This window comes from Bufo bufo, chromosome 5 (genome assembly GCF_905171765.1).
Source record: "Bufo bufo chromosome 5, aBufBuf1.1, whole genome shotgun sequence".
In the NCBI taxonomy this organism is placed as follows: Eukaryota; Metazoa; Chordata; class Amphibia; order Anura; family Bufonidae; genus Bufo; species Bufo bufo.
Genome location: NC_053393.1, coordinates 274,383,876 through 274,397,799, shown reverse-complemented (window position 1 = coordinate 274,397,799; position 13,924 = coordinate 274,383,876). Strand labels below are relative to the sequence as shown.

General features: G+C 44.4%; 1 protein-coding gene across 1 annotated transcript in view; it reads left to right on the top strand.

The window, feature by feature from the left end:
* NR4A3 (nuclear receptor subfamily 4 group A member 3) overlaps nt 1-13,924 on the top strand; it is a 240,368-nt gene that overhangs the window by 95,339 nt on the left and 131,105 nt on the right. Inside the window, exons 4-5 of the mRNA XM_040433015.1 lie at nt 10,939-11,068; nt 11,415-11,587. Coding sequence (XP_040288949.1) covers nt 10,939-11,068; nt 11,415-11,587 — 303 coding nt within the window. The remainder of the gene's footprint in view (nt 1-10,938; nt 11,069-11,414; nt 11,588-13,924) is intronic.

Sequence of the window (13,924 nt, the reverse complement as noted above, 5' to 3'; positions counted from 1 at the left end):
CAGAGTCTGGAGACGCCGTGGAGAACGTTCTGCTGCCTGCAACATCCTCCAGCATGACCGGTTTGGCATTGGGTCAGTAATGGTGTGGGGTGGCATTTCTTTGGAGGGTCGCACAGCCCTCCATGTGCTCGCCAGAGGTAGCCTGACTGCCATTAGGTACCGAGATGAGATCCTCAGACCCCTTGTGAGACCATATGCTGGTGCGGTTGGCCCTGGGTTCCTCCTAATGCAAGACAATGCTAGACCTCATGTGGCTGGAGTGTGTCAGCAGTTCCTGCAAGACGAAGGCATTGATGCTATGGACTGGCCCGGCCGTTCCCCAGACCTGAATCCAATTGAGCACATCTGGGACATCATGTCTCGCTCTATCCACCAACGTCACGTTGCACCACAGACTGTCCAGGAGTTGGCAGATGCTTTAGTCCAGGTCTGGGAGGAGATCCCTCAGGAGACCGTCTGCCACCTCATCAGGAGCATGCACAGGCGTTGTAGGGAGGTCATACAGGCACGTGGAGGCCACACACACTACTGAGCCTCATTTTGACTTGTTTTAAGGACATTACATCAAAGTTGGATCAGCCTGTAGTGTGTTTTTCCACTTTAGTTTTGAGTGTGACTCCAAATCCAGACCTCCATGGGTTAAAAAATTTGATTTCCATTTTTTAATTTTTGTGTGATTTTGTTGTCAGCACATTGAACTATGTAAAGAACAAAGTATTTCAGAAGAATATTTAATTAATTCAGATCTAGGATGTGTTATTTTTGTGTTCCCTTTATTTTTTTGAGCAGTGTATATTATACAGTCCACACCTGCCATGTATGCAGTAGGCTCTGCTGCTTACCTGCTCTGTACTTGCCCCTGCACGAAAATGATGTAAATCATTTTGCATTAAGGGGGTTAAAAAAATGTTTTTAAAATAGTTCTCCGCTTTTGCTATATTGATAAGTCATCAATATCATATCGGCAGGGGCCCGACTGCTGATCAGCGGCTGTATGGAATAGGAAGGAACCATAGGAGCTGTAATTACACCGCTTGCCACTGCAATGTCGAGGGTGAGCAGGTAAACAAGAGAACACGGCGCTTGTATGAGCACTGCATTCTCTTCATACAGCTTATCGGCTGGGGTGTCAGGAGTCGGACCGCTGCCGATCTGATATTGATGATCTATCAAGAGAATAGGTCAATGTAGGAAAAGCAGAGAACCCCTTTAACTTCACGTTATACAAAAAATATTTTGTTTGTAATACCCCTTCAATCTTTTTGGTCATTGAACCAAAGAAGAACTGCAAGAAAGTCCTATGGGAAGCCTATATGTGCAGAGACTATAGCTTGTAGACTTGTACGGTGAAGGATATGACCAGTGTAGAAAGGCGCAAGGGTCCGTCATTGACGGAAGGTATGTGTCACCGAGGTTCCTGGTGTCGGTGAGATAAGAACCGAGAATTTTGTGTGTCAGTGGCAGCTAGTGCTCGCTGACACTGTTTTACTTAGTGTGGCTGTAAAGCCAAATCCGGGCCGGTTCTTATTTGGAGCAGCCAAAGAGCAGGGTGAGTGGCTGTTCACCATGTCTAGGCCAGATTTTGGGCTGGGATTTAAAAACCCAGCCAGCAGCTCAGCTGGAAAAACCCAGCCAGCTGGAATGAACCTCCAGGTGATAGTGGAGCTCTGTGTTTTGGGAGCTGAGGAGTTCTGCCATACTGCAAGGCTGAGAGCTGCCAGCTTGAAGCCAGGTGCCCTGAAGCCTGGGTGACGTGTTCTTGAGTTATGTGGACTTTTGCTGTGTGAATTAACACGAGGATTCCTGCGGTGTGAATTAACACCAGGGCCCTGCCAAGTATTGTGTTTCTTTTCTGCCTTTTTGTGTAAATAAACACTGACTTTTGCTTTTCAACCGTGGTTTTGCCTCTGTATTGCGTCCGCTTACCCTGCCTACCAGAACAAATCCCTACAATTGGTGGCTTGGAGCGGGCAAGGCTGGCGTGAACGCCGAAATATTTTTGGAATGAATAGGTTTGCAGACGGTTGTATGTCATTTATCAAACCGGCTAGATTCAAACCGGTGTCACGTGACGAAACGGAGGCTGTTATGAAGGCCCTCTTTGAGGCTAACCTGCAGCAACACGAGGCTAATAAGCAGCAGCAGGAGACCAACCAGTTGCTGCTACAACACGTAATGGCTTTGCAGACAGCAGGCGCAACCCCAAGCGTACACGATGCCCGGAAAGCAGACCGTGCAGCGATCCCTAAAATGACCCCCCGCAGACGACATCGAGACCTACCTAGCGATGTATTAGAAAGTGGCCACCAGGGAAAAGCTGCCCCAAGACCAGTGGGCTGAGGTCATTGCTCCTTTTCTGACATCAGAGTCCGAAGGGCCAGCGGTAGGGGTGACCGCCACTTCGGTGGAAGAGGAGGAGACAACCCCGCTGAGTGTAATGGTGGGAGACATGGAGGACTTGCCCCAGGGGACTGAGCTGGCAGACCTCAATGTCTCCGGGGATAATTTTGGTACCGCACAACACCGGGATCCAACCTTATCCCGAGCCTGGGAAAATGTACTAATAATAGATGGTGAACCACAACAACCAGGTGCAGAGTCGGTGTTCCCCCATTTTGTGGTCCATCAGGATATGTTGTATAGGGTAAATCAGCTGCGAGGTGAATCCGTTGAACAGTTGGTGGTGCCCCAGGCTTATCGCAAACGCGTTTTAGAGTTAGCCCACCAGCATGTTCTCGGGGGTCATCTGGGAATGCAGAAAACACAGGACCGGATACTACAACGGTTTTACTAGCCCAGTGTGTTTAAAGAGGTGGACGAGTTCTGTAAATCTTGCCTGACCTGCCAGGCAACTAGCCCCCAGCACCTTTTTCGCAGTCCCTTGGTACCTCTCCCGATCATCGAGGTACCGTTTGAGCGAATCGCTATGGACCTGGTAGGTCCTGTACCGAAGTCCGCTAGGGGACACCAACACATTTTGGTTGTCCTTGATTACACTACTCGGTTCCCGGAGGCAGTGCCACTGTAACATACATCTGCGAAACGTATAGCTAAAGAGCTAATGGAGATGTTCTCCTGAGTGGGGCTACCTAAAGAGGTCCTTACTGACCAGGGGACCCCTTTTATGTTCAAGGTCATGAGGGAACTCTGTAAGTTGCTGCGTATTAAACAGTTACGGACGTCCATGTACCATCCACAAACAGGCGGACTGGTTGAAAGGTTTAACAAAACTCTAAAAACTATGTTAAAAAGGGTTGTGAACAAAGATGGAAAGGATTGGGACCTTCTTCTGCCCTATCTCATGTTTGCAGTGCGAGAGGTGCCCCAGGCCTCTACTGGGATTCTCACCCTTCGAATTGCTATATGGCAGACATCCTCGTAGCTTGTTGGATGTAGCCAAAAAGGCGTGGGAACAACAGCCCACTCCGCATAAAAGCGTCCTTGAATATGTTACCAAGATGCAACAGCGGTTAGAGACCGTTTTGCCTCTTGTCAGGGAACATATAGAGGCCGCTCAGCGAGCCCAGAGTCGGATCTACAGGGTGGGCCATTTATATGGATACAACTTAATAAAATGGGAATGGTTGGTGATATTAACTTCCTGTTTGTGGCACATTAGTATATGTGAGGGGGGAAACTTTTCAAGATGGGTGGTGACCATGGCAGCCATTTTGAAGTCAGCCATTTTGAATCCAACTTTTGTTTTTTTCAATAGGAAGAGGGTCATGTGACACATCAAACTTATTGGGAATTTCACAAGAAAAACAATGGTGTGCTTGGTTTTATCTTTGGAGTCATCTAAAGGCAATTGTCTATGCTGTGAAGATACGAGATGTGCAGCACCTGAAACTACGGATACTGGAAGCCTGTGCTAGCATTTCTCCTGCGGTGTTGCTATCAGTGTGTGAAGAGTGGGAGAAGAGGGTTGCATTGACAATCCAACACAATGGGCAGCACATTGAACACATTTTATAAGTGGTCAGAAACTTGTAAATAACTCATGAAAGAATAAAGTTACATTAAAACCAAGCACACCATTGTTTTTCTTGTGAAATTCCCAATAAGTTTGATGTGTCACATGACCCTCTTCCTATTGAAAAAACAAAAGTTGGATTCAAAATGGCCGACTTCAAAATGGCCGCCATGGTCACCACCCATCTTGAAAAGTTTCCCCCCTCACATATACTAATGTGCCACAAACAGGAAGTTAATATCACCAACCATTCCCATTTTATTAACGTGTATCCATATAAATGGCCCACCCTGTATAATCGTCAGGCTCGGGTCCAGAACTTTAACCCAAGTGATCGGGTTTTGGTTCTGGTGCCGACCGTGGACAGTAAGTTCCTAGCCAGGTGGCAGGGGCCCTACGAGGTACGTGAAAAAATTGGAGAGGTAAATTACAAAGGTACACCCGCCGGGGAGGCGAAAGCCGGAGCAAGTTTACCATGTTAATTTACTAAAACCTTGGAAGGATAGGGAAACCTGTACGGAAGACAGCCCGCGGCCGGGCTTTCTTGGAAAAGATATTCCAGCTCCTATGTCTGATGCAAGGGAAGCGGTTGCCACAATAAAAATTGCTGACAGCCTCTCCTCTAAACAGGCTCAGGGAGTTTGTTAGTCGGAACACGGATGTGTTCTCAGACCTCCCTGGATGCACTTCCGTAATCCAATATGACATTGTCACTGAGCCTCAGGCAAAAATCCGGTTAAAGCCATACCGGGTACCCGAGGCTCGGCGAAAAGCCATCTCGGAGGAAGTGCAGCTCATGTTGCGTCTGGACGTCATTGAGGAGTCTAAAAGTAAGTGGGCCAGTCCTATAGTCTGATTTCCCAAGCCAGGTGGGACGTTACGATTTTGTAACGATTTTCAGAAATTAAACGAAATATCAAAGTACGATGCATATCCAATGCCTCGGGTAGATGAACTAAATGAGAAATTAGGCCAAGCCAGGTATTTTTCTGTTTTGGACCTCACCAAAGAGTACTGGCAGGTACCCCTGACGGAGGCTGCCAAAGAGAAAACTGCCTTCATTACACCAGAGGGGCTGTACCAGTATAAGGTGTTACCCTTTGGCCTGCATGGCACCCCCGCCACTTTCTTTCCAACGTCTTTTGGATATTGTACTTCGTCCACATCAGCGGTACGCCTCGGCTTACCTGGACGATATTATCATTCACAGTACCGACTGGGAAAGTCACCTGCCCAAAGTACAGGCCGTAGTGGACTCCCTTCGAAAGGCGGGACTAACAGCTAACCCAAAGAAATGTGTGATAGGGTTAGAGGAGACTAAATACCTTGGGTATGTCATTGGGCGCGGAGTAATTAAACCCCAAGTAAGCAAAATAGAGGCTATACGGCATTGGCCCCGACCTGCCACCTCTAGACAAGTAAAGTCGTTCCTGAGAATGGTGGGCTATTACATGAGGTTTGTCCCCCATTTTGCCACTTTAGCGGCTCCTTTGACAGGGCTCTTAAAGGGACGGAAGTCCGTGATAGTCCGCTGGAATGAACAGGCGGAAGATGCTTTCTCCGCTTTGAAGTCGGCCCTATGTGGGTCCCCGGTTTTGATGACACCCGACTTCAAGAGGGAATTTGTGGTACAGACTGATGCCTCCGAAGTAGGCCTTGGTGCGGTACTGTCTCAGGAAGTCAACGGGGAGGAGCATCCCATTGTCTTCCTTAGCCGTAAGCTCACTCCAGCGGAGACCCGGTACAGTATAGTGGAGAGAGAGTGCCTGGCCATCAAGTGGGCACTCGAGTCTCTCCGCTATTATCTGTTGGGGAGGAAGTTCCGTCTAGTGACCGATCACTCCCCTCTCAAGTGGATGAGCCAGGCCAAAGAGAGGAATGCTCGGGTCACCAGGTGGTTCTTGTCGCTGCAAAACTTTAAGTTCACAGTAGAACACAGGGCAGGCCGGTTACAGGGAAACACTGATGCCCTGTCCCGAGTACACTGTCTGGCATGTGTTCACCCCCTCAGGGTTGAACAAAGAGTGGAGGTATGTAGGAAGGCGCAAGGGTCCGTCATTGACGGAAGGTATGTGTCACCGAGGTTCCTGGCCTCGGTGAGATAAGAATGGTAATTTTATGTGTCAGCGGCAGCTCATGCTCACTGACACTGTTTTACTTAGTGTGGCTGTCAAGCCAAATCCGGGCCGGTTCTTATTGGGAGCAGCCAAAGAGCAGGGTGGGTGGCTGTTCCCCATGTCCAGGCCAGGTTTTGGGCTGGGGTTGAAAAACCCAGCCAGCAGCTCAGCTGGGGGTGGAATTAACCTCCAGGTGATAGTGGAGCTCTGTGTTTTGGGAGCTGAGGAGTTCTGCCATACTGCAAGGCTGAGAGCTGCCAGCTTGAAGCCAGGCGCCCTAAAGCCTGCTGTGGACTGCCAGGTGATGTGTTTTTGAGTTCTGTGGACTTTTGCTATGTGAATTAACACGAGGATTCCTGCGGTGTGAATTAACACCAGGGCCCTGCCAAGTATTGTGTTTCTTTTCTGCCTTTTTGTGTGAATAAACACTGATTTTTGCTTTTCAACCGTGGTTTTGCCTCTGTATTGCGTCCGCTTACCCTGCCTACCAGAGCAAATCCCTACACCAGCCATATTCACTTGTTTGTGTGGAACCATTCTGTTAAACCAGTGCTCATGCAGATGGGGTGCCATATTATGTACTCTGAAACAAGGGTGAAACATTTGATGAAAGTCATTCTGATAAAAGGAAATCTTCCTCACTTGTTGCTATGTATTTCCTATAACACTACAAAATTAAATTAGAACCACCTCATCTTCTGCAAGTCACAAAAAACTGCTAGATACGCTTCATACAGGCATATATTATTAAAAGTGCCTTGGTTGCAGGTTTAAAACATTGGGCCGCTTTATTTTAACCAATGCACAAGAAACCGAACTATAAATAAGTAACTAATATATTCTTACTAAAAGTGCTGTCTTGAAATGTCTGCCAGTGGAAGGACCCATCCATCAGCAACCTCCAATGAAAAACACTATGCATGAGAATCTGGCATGTGAGCAGTGTGACAGGGCTTATGGTCTTAGTTACATGACCCTCCATCAGCAACTGTTTCATGATGGGCGCTCTGTGTTGTCTAATAGAATGCTTTGGTTGACAAGTGGGCGTCACTTAAAGAGAACCTGTCATCAACATTATGCTGCATCAATAATAGCAGCATACAGTAGTGACAGATGTGCTGATTTTATCTAAAAAAGTCTATTAAATTGGCGCAATTTGGATTATCTAGCCTTTCTACATTTTTTCCGACATGCTTGAGAAGGGGGAGGGGCCTAAGACGCATTATTTTGCAATTCTGGAGAAAAAAATCGGTCCCAGAGTAAGAAAACCAATTGTTGGTATAAAGTCAGAGAAAAACGTATAAAGTCAGTGAGCCACTGTAATGAATCTGGTGCAGGTCTAGACAGCATTTCTAAGCTTATGCCATCTTTTTGATTAGTAAATCTGGGACAAATTTTTTATTGTGTTTTATTTTTTTTATGGTCTCTACATCACTATGTGTATTCACATGGCTCCTTGTCTATGGGTGATTTGTAAAGTGGATTCCTCTCTCTAGGTGATGTTGTAAAATGGCTTTCTGTCTCGAGGTAATGTTGTCGTTGTTAATAAAGATTAGTGTAAGAAACACACAAAATATACCCATCTTCTTTTACACAGACACTGACATGTACGATCAAGAGATAATGCTTCAGGTAGTAGTAGTGTATATACTGTATAGGTTCTGCTCCTGGATTATCTACTGGTCACGTGTTAGATACCTGGGGAGTTAACTGAAAGCCAGGTCATATGACACCTGTGAGGATGACATGAGTGACACAATGTTTAGTTCCATCCAGCACTTTTATATATGCATTTTACAGAACTAAAATCCCCCATACATTTTTTTTCTTTTAGAGAAAAGCTACTGTGTGGATATAATAAAGGTATGCAAGCAAAGTTTTAAATGTGTATTACAACATTGTTGACGTCTTACTCCCTAAAGAAACAAATGTAATTGTTAAAACTGGAATATCTCTTTAAGTCCACTAAGTGTGGACACTCTGGGCACCCTTGCTACCTTTTACGGCATTCACAGCATGTGATAACATGATATTTTAATATTTCAGACATTTTCAGATGTGCTGCTACACAATACAGAAGCATTGCAGTGTATAATAATTTTACTGGCATTCTTTTACACCTTGCCAGGCAGCAAGAAGATTTCAGGCTTGGAGCCCTACAGTAGGCCCTCGGCTGTCATGACAACTGCTTGGCAGCAATTGTGTCACGGCAGGGCTCATTTGGGGGACAGAGGGAGCTCCCTCTCTTTTTCTACCTACTCAGATGTCACGGTCGCTGTTGACTAAGGCATCTAAGGGTTCAAATGATTGGGATCAGAATTATATCCCAAAGACTGCAGGCAGGTAGGTAGGTATCAGGTGTATAACACAGCCAGCACATGCCTCTCCAGAGCATGCTCCAAACATCATCCCTTCCGGTGTTATTATAGTATGGGGTTAAAGAGCTTTTCCTACTTATCTTTGTAACAGGTGAAGCTGTAATCAAAGTGCCTGAAGCTTAGACATTACAAAGATAATTACATTTACAATATAGCGGATATTTAAATATAAAATAACTGACAGCACCACATAGGCAAGGCTCCATAAGACCCCCTTGAGGAAAATTATGATGACCCTAAAAGGGGACATTGTACCGTCATTATTTTTGATCTCATGATTAGGACAGACTTTTATCTTCTGCAGTCAAACAATGAAGATTCCTTTCAAATAACTACAAGCAGAAATCATAAAAACCATGAAGTATTACAGCACAAAATATAGTAACACATTCCATAACATTTTAGTATAAAATGGGCAAGATTGATTTCCTGAAACTGGAATACCCTTATCTAAGTAAAAGAGGTGACAGACACAAAGTCACAAGAAAAGTTACTGCCTGTCATTTCAGAGTGTCAAAATAAAGAAGCCGAAGCCTGCAAGATTCCAGGGGCAGAAAACTAAATTTTAGCTCCAAATAGAATGGATTTGCTAAAACAACTTCTCTATCTATTCTCTATTAGTGACTTCCACCTTTTTACAGCGGTCATTAAGGGGCCTTAAGCTAGGTCACAAAACTTTTATAGTTGCCTAGTCTAAGGGCTGCATGGTGAACAGGAGCTCAGCTCTTGCATGACAGCCAGGCTCCTGCTCTAACAGCATTGCCAATTAACCCCTTAAATGCCACTGTCAATAGGGACAACATCTAAGTGGTTTCAGAAGGAGAGAGTTCCCTCTGTCAGGTTTTGGCACCACCGCAATGCAATCTCAGGGTGCCAATGACTTCACACAGCAACTGGGGGCTAATGAAGGCCACTAGCCATGCCCTCAGTTTATGACAAGGGGGTAGCCTCATAGTGCCTGTCAGTATCATACTGATAGTACTGTAGGTACAGTGTATTATAGAAGCGATCAAAGTCCCCTTGTTAAAAAAAAAGTTTTAGTAAAAAAATTATCTTAAAATATTTTTTTTTTTTTCAATGAAAAATAAAATCGCCACATCCCACACTATTCAGTTATTATGTATTTATCCTGCATGTTTAACACTGTAAAAAAAAGCTCGAAAACAGTACCAGCACTGCAGTTTTTTTGATTGTTTGCCACAAAAAAACAATAAAAAGAGAGGAAAGTGTTATGTACCGCAATATGGTACCAATAAAAACTAAAAGTCATCCCTCAAAAATGTAAACCCTCAAACAGTTCCATAGAAAACTAAAATAAAATATTTGTGGTGCTTGGGAGGCAGCAATTCAGCAGCGCTTTACAGACATTATCATCACTCACTGTTTCCAATGGGACTCACATTCTAAGTTCCCTATCAGTATGGGAGGAAACCGGAGTACCCGGAGGAAACCCACGCAAACACAGGGAGAACATACAAACTCCATGCAGATGTCCTTGGTCAGATTTAAACCTAGGACCCTAGTAAAAAAAAGTAGAAAAAAAAATATGTATTTGGTATCGCGGTGATTGTACTGACCCAGAGCATAAAGTTCTGTTATGTATGCTGAAAAAAGAACTTTGCAAAATGGAAAACATAAAAACTCCATGACGGTATCCCCCCAGAAAGAGTTTATAAAAGTTAAAGGGGTTGTCCGGGTTCATAACCTCTTTTTCACTGATGCAGCGCAGGGCATGCTAAATGGGTGAAGATGAGGTTATGTCCGTGTTCAACCCCTTTAATCAATGACTTATATGTATTGCAAAATGGTGCCATTAAAAACAACTTGCAAAAAACAAGCTCTCATAGAGTCACATCAACAGAAAAATAAAAATGATTATAGCTCTTGGAAGATGACAATTGGTTAATCACAAAGGCTGAAAACAGGCTGGTCACTGTGGGTTTAAATGTTTTTTAATTGTTATGATGGCTTAATTTCAAAATAATATATTCTATTCATGACATCAGAAAGAAACTATAATTGGTGTCTCCATTTGCCTTTACTGTGTAAAGTATTAAATGTTTGTAGGCATTGTATAATCCATGCATTTGTGGAAATTGTGTTGATGTACTCTGCTCACCTGAAGACACACCAAAAAGCTGCTTTGCCAGTAGAATCCCCCAAAGTACGGTTTGGAAGATTAGAATTCCAAATGTTATAATACAGTATGTAATCATTTCATGAACAATTTCATGTTTTAAATCTGTTGTACTGATGACTTCCTTCAAACTCATTCTCGATAATTTCAATGACAGCCCCTAGACTTGATACATTTTCCCTTCCTGGAGGCTACGGTGTTGGGAAATTAATTTTATCTAATAATACAAATTGCATTGCTTGCTTATTAAGTGGTAAATTGCATGTCTTGTTTTGTTAGTGTCTCTCGCTTCTACTTCAATTAGAAAAGCATTGTGTTTTATATATTTCTCAGAGGACCGTACAAAAAAATGCTAAATACGTGTGCTTGGCAAATAAAAGCTGCCCTGTGGACAAAAGACGGAGAAATCGTTGTCAGTACTGCAGATTTCAGAAATGTCTCAATGTTGGCATGGTTAAGGAAGGTAAGAATTCCCTGAAATTTGATATGTTAAGATAGCGATTATCATTATCTTAATTCTATATTTGTATTGCATTTACCTTGTTTTTACTAGTATTTTATTATAAAAAGAAATGAAGCACGGTGCAGCTTTGTTACAAATATTATAAACAGTTTCTTAGGATATAACATAGAATGTTATTGTAGCACTATTTGTATAATCAAATGTATTATTGTCCACTATATACATGAACACTTTTATTACATTCTTCTGAAATATCCTAAATATGTACCCTAATGCAGTAATGTATACATTATAATTAAACATATTTAAAAAGCGATGTGTTTTATCTGTTTATTTATTTATTCAGTGGTAAGAACAGATAGTCTTAAAGGAAGAAGAGGAAGGCTGCCTTCAAAACCAAAGAGCCCTTGTCATCAAGAATTATCACAACGAAGTCTGCCATCTGCGCCAGTCAGTATGCTGGATGCATTGGTTCAAGCGATTGTTGACTCTGCCCCAGGAGAACTCGACTACTCCACAGTAAGAAAGCTTCAACCATTAAAATGTGGTAAAATGATAACTTGTGAACCTTATTCAGGAGAGGGTGCAGGATATGAAAAAAGTAGTTAATTGGATGTTAATTGGTGATATGTATGAACTTATGATAGTTATGTTACATCTGAATATGCATTTTACATTATTTTAGTCTTTCTGCCTTTAATTAGGGGCATCCTTTTTAACATATGCACCCCTGTAACCTATCCTGACATCTTTGCTTTAGTAACTACTTGCATCCCCTTTTAATAACAATTTTGAAGAATCTATTCTTATGACTCTATGTTGTGCCAGTCTTTTATTATTTCTGTTAGAAGTTAAAACTGAATTACTAGCAGTTTGCAGTAAAGGTGCAGGTGGATGCTATCAGTTGGGGAAAGGGGGTTTTGCACAGTCTGACATTGTACAGTTATTGCTGCCAGTGTCAGACTGTGCAGTGACACACCCCCAGCTGATAACTAGTGATAAGCGAAGCGAGCTTCGGATCCTAGATCCAAAGTCACTTTGCGTAAAAAACCTTCTGTTTAGTGCTGTACGGAGATGCGTCTCCGTACGGCATTAAGATGTACGGCTTCCGACGAGACAAAGTCAGTTATTTCCGAAGTCTTGCAAGGTACCAGTCGGAACCGAAGCCGAGTTTGGATCCAAGTTTTAAAATGGTGTAAGGGATTGCCTTTCTTTCAGGGAAGTCGCAACCACATACTTCTTCAGGACATCAGGATTTAAGGGCCAAACTGTGCTTTATTGTGGCACATCAGCAAAACAAACAAACAAATCCAAAATAAACACCTTGCCCGTCTGGGCTCTACCTAAACAGAATTATATCCCTGACTCACCTAAACACCGTTCACACACGGTAATCACACGTGGCTTTCTCAGCCTAACAGTCCCGCAGCCTTCAGACTGTAACAAGTCCAGTACCTTTATGGGGGAGCGTGGCCCAGTAGTCCTCCTAACTGTGGCTGTGCAACCCTCGCTCCAGCAGGCGTCGCTGGGTCCCCCAAACTTCTGGCTATCACACAGCCCCGTGGCCTCTCAGCCTACCCGGCTGAGACCACTCAGATCCTCCACAGGTCTCTGCTCTAGGATCACACTCTCTCTGTCACGGCCTTTGGTTTGCGCTGTGACACTGTTGCCACACTTGCGGTTGCCCGCGGCAACGTGTTGCTGTGAGAGCATGCAGTGGCAGTGTGGCTTCCTTCCTCTGTCTGGTGTTGGAAGGGTTAACTCCCTTCCTAGTGAACACTGGGTTTATGTGTGTGTGGGTCTGGCTGCTTGGGCTATTTAGCCTCTGCTGGATGCTTGAAGCTCAGTGTTCCTCCAGCCTTGGTGTATGCTGGTGGTTCACTGTTCCTGGCTTTTACCATTTGTCCAGTGAGGGCCACCCTTGTGGTCATTGATGTTATTATGGTGTCTCTTTCCCTTCTTATCTTTTGGTTTGCGTGGGTTATGTTCAGGGTGTTGTATGTCTTGTGTTGTGTTACATGGCTGGTGATGTTTGGTATCCAGCATGTTTGCTAGACATTCCCCTGTTTCACATTTATTGCAGCTATGGGTGTCCTGGGTTCCTGTGTGGTTGTGGTTTGTGCTGTGTCCTTTAATGTTGGTGTGGACAGCTGCACTTGTGCACGGGTTCCAGTCACTGTGTCTGTGGCAGGTAAGTGTGTTATGGGTTTAGCTTACCTGCCAACTCCATATGCTGTATGTGTTCGCCTCTCCTTGCAGCCTGGCCTCAGATAGAGACTCTTGTTTCTCCATGACTGGGATGAACAGGTCGTCTCTTTCCGGCTCTTTGGTGAGGGATTACCAGGGTGACTCAGGGTCTCTAGGAATCCAGAGTATGAGTCATCCTACCATCGGGGTCCGCTCATACGGTGAGGAGTCAGGGAGAGGATTAGGGACGCTGTAGGAGGTGACCTGCTCCCTTATTACTCCTTTTGGCCAGGCTGATCCCCTTTTACCCTTTGACACCGCACGGTGGGGGGTTTCCCCCACTCCCAGCCGTGACACTCTCTCTCTCTGACTGACATTCTAGGAGGTGTTTTATCCCAGCCTGATTAGAGCAGGCTTCACCTGGGGATCCCTTCCTGCTAGGTAAAAACCTGCCCTGGAATGGGGGTGGATTGGGAGGTTCCACTACCAAACCTACCATCCCAATCCAAATAAAATCCAGCCCTGAATAAGTAAAGAAAATAGCTCCAGCAACTATATTTACTGAAGCCAGCGCCATTCTGGATTTCACCCACCTCAGCCAGTTGAGGAACCTGGGAGAAATATATCTCCCTTCCGGGACTTCCCCATGCATTTTACTGTTCACATCGC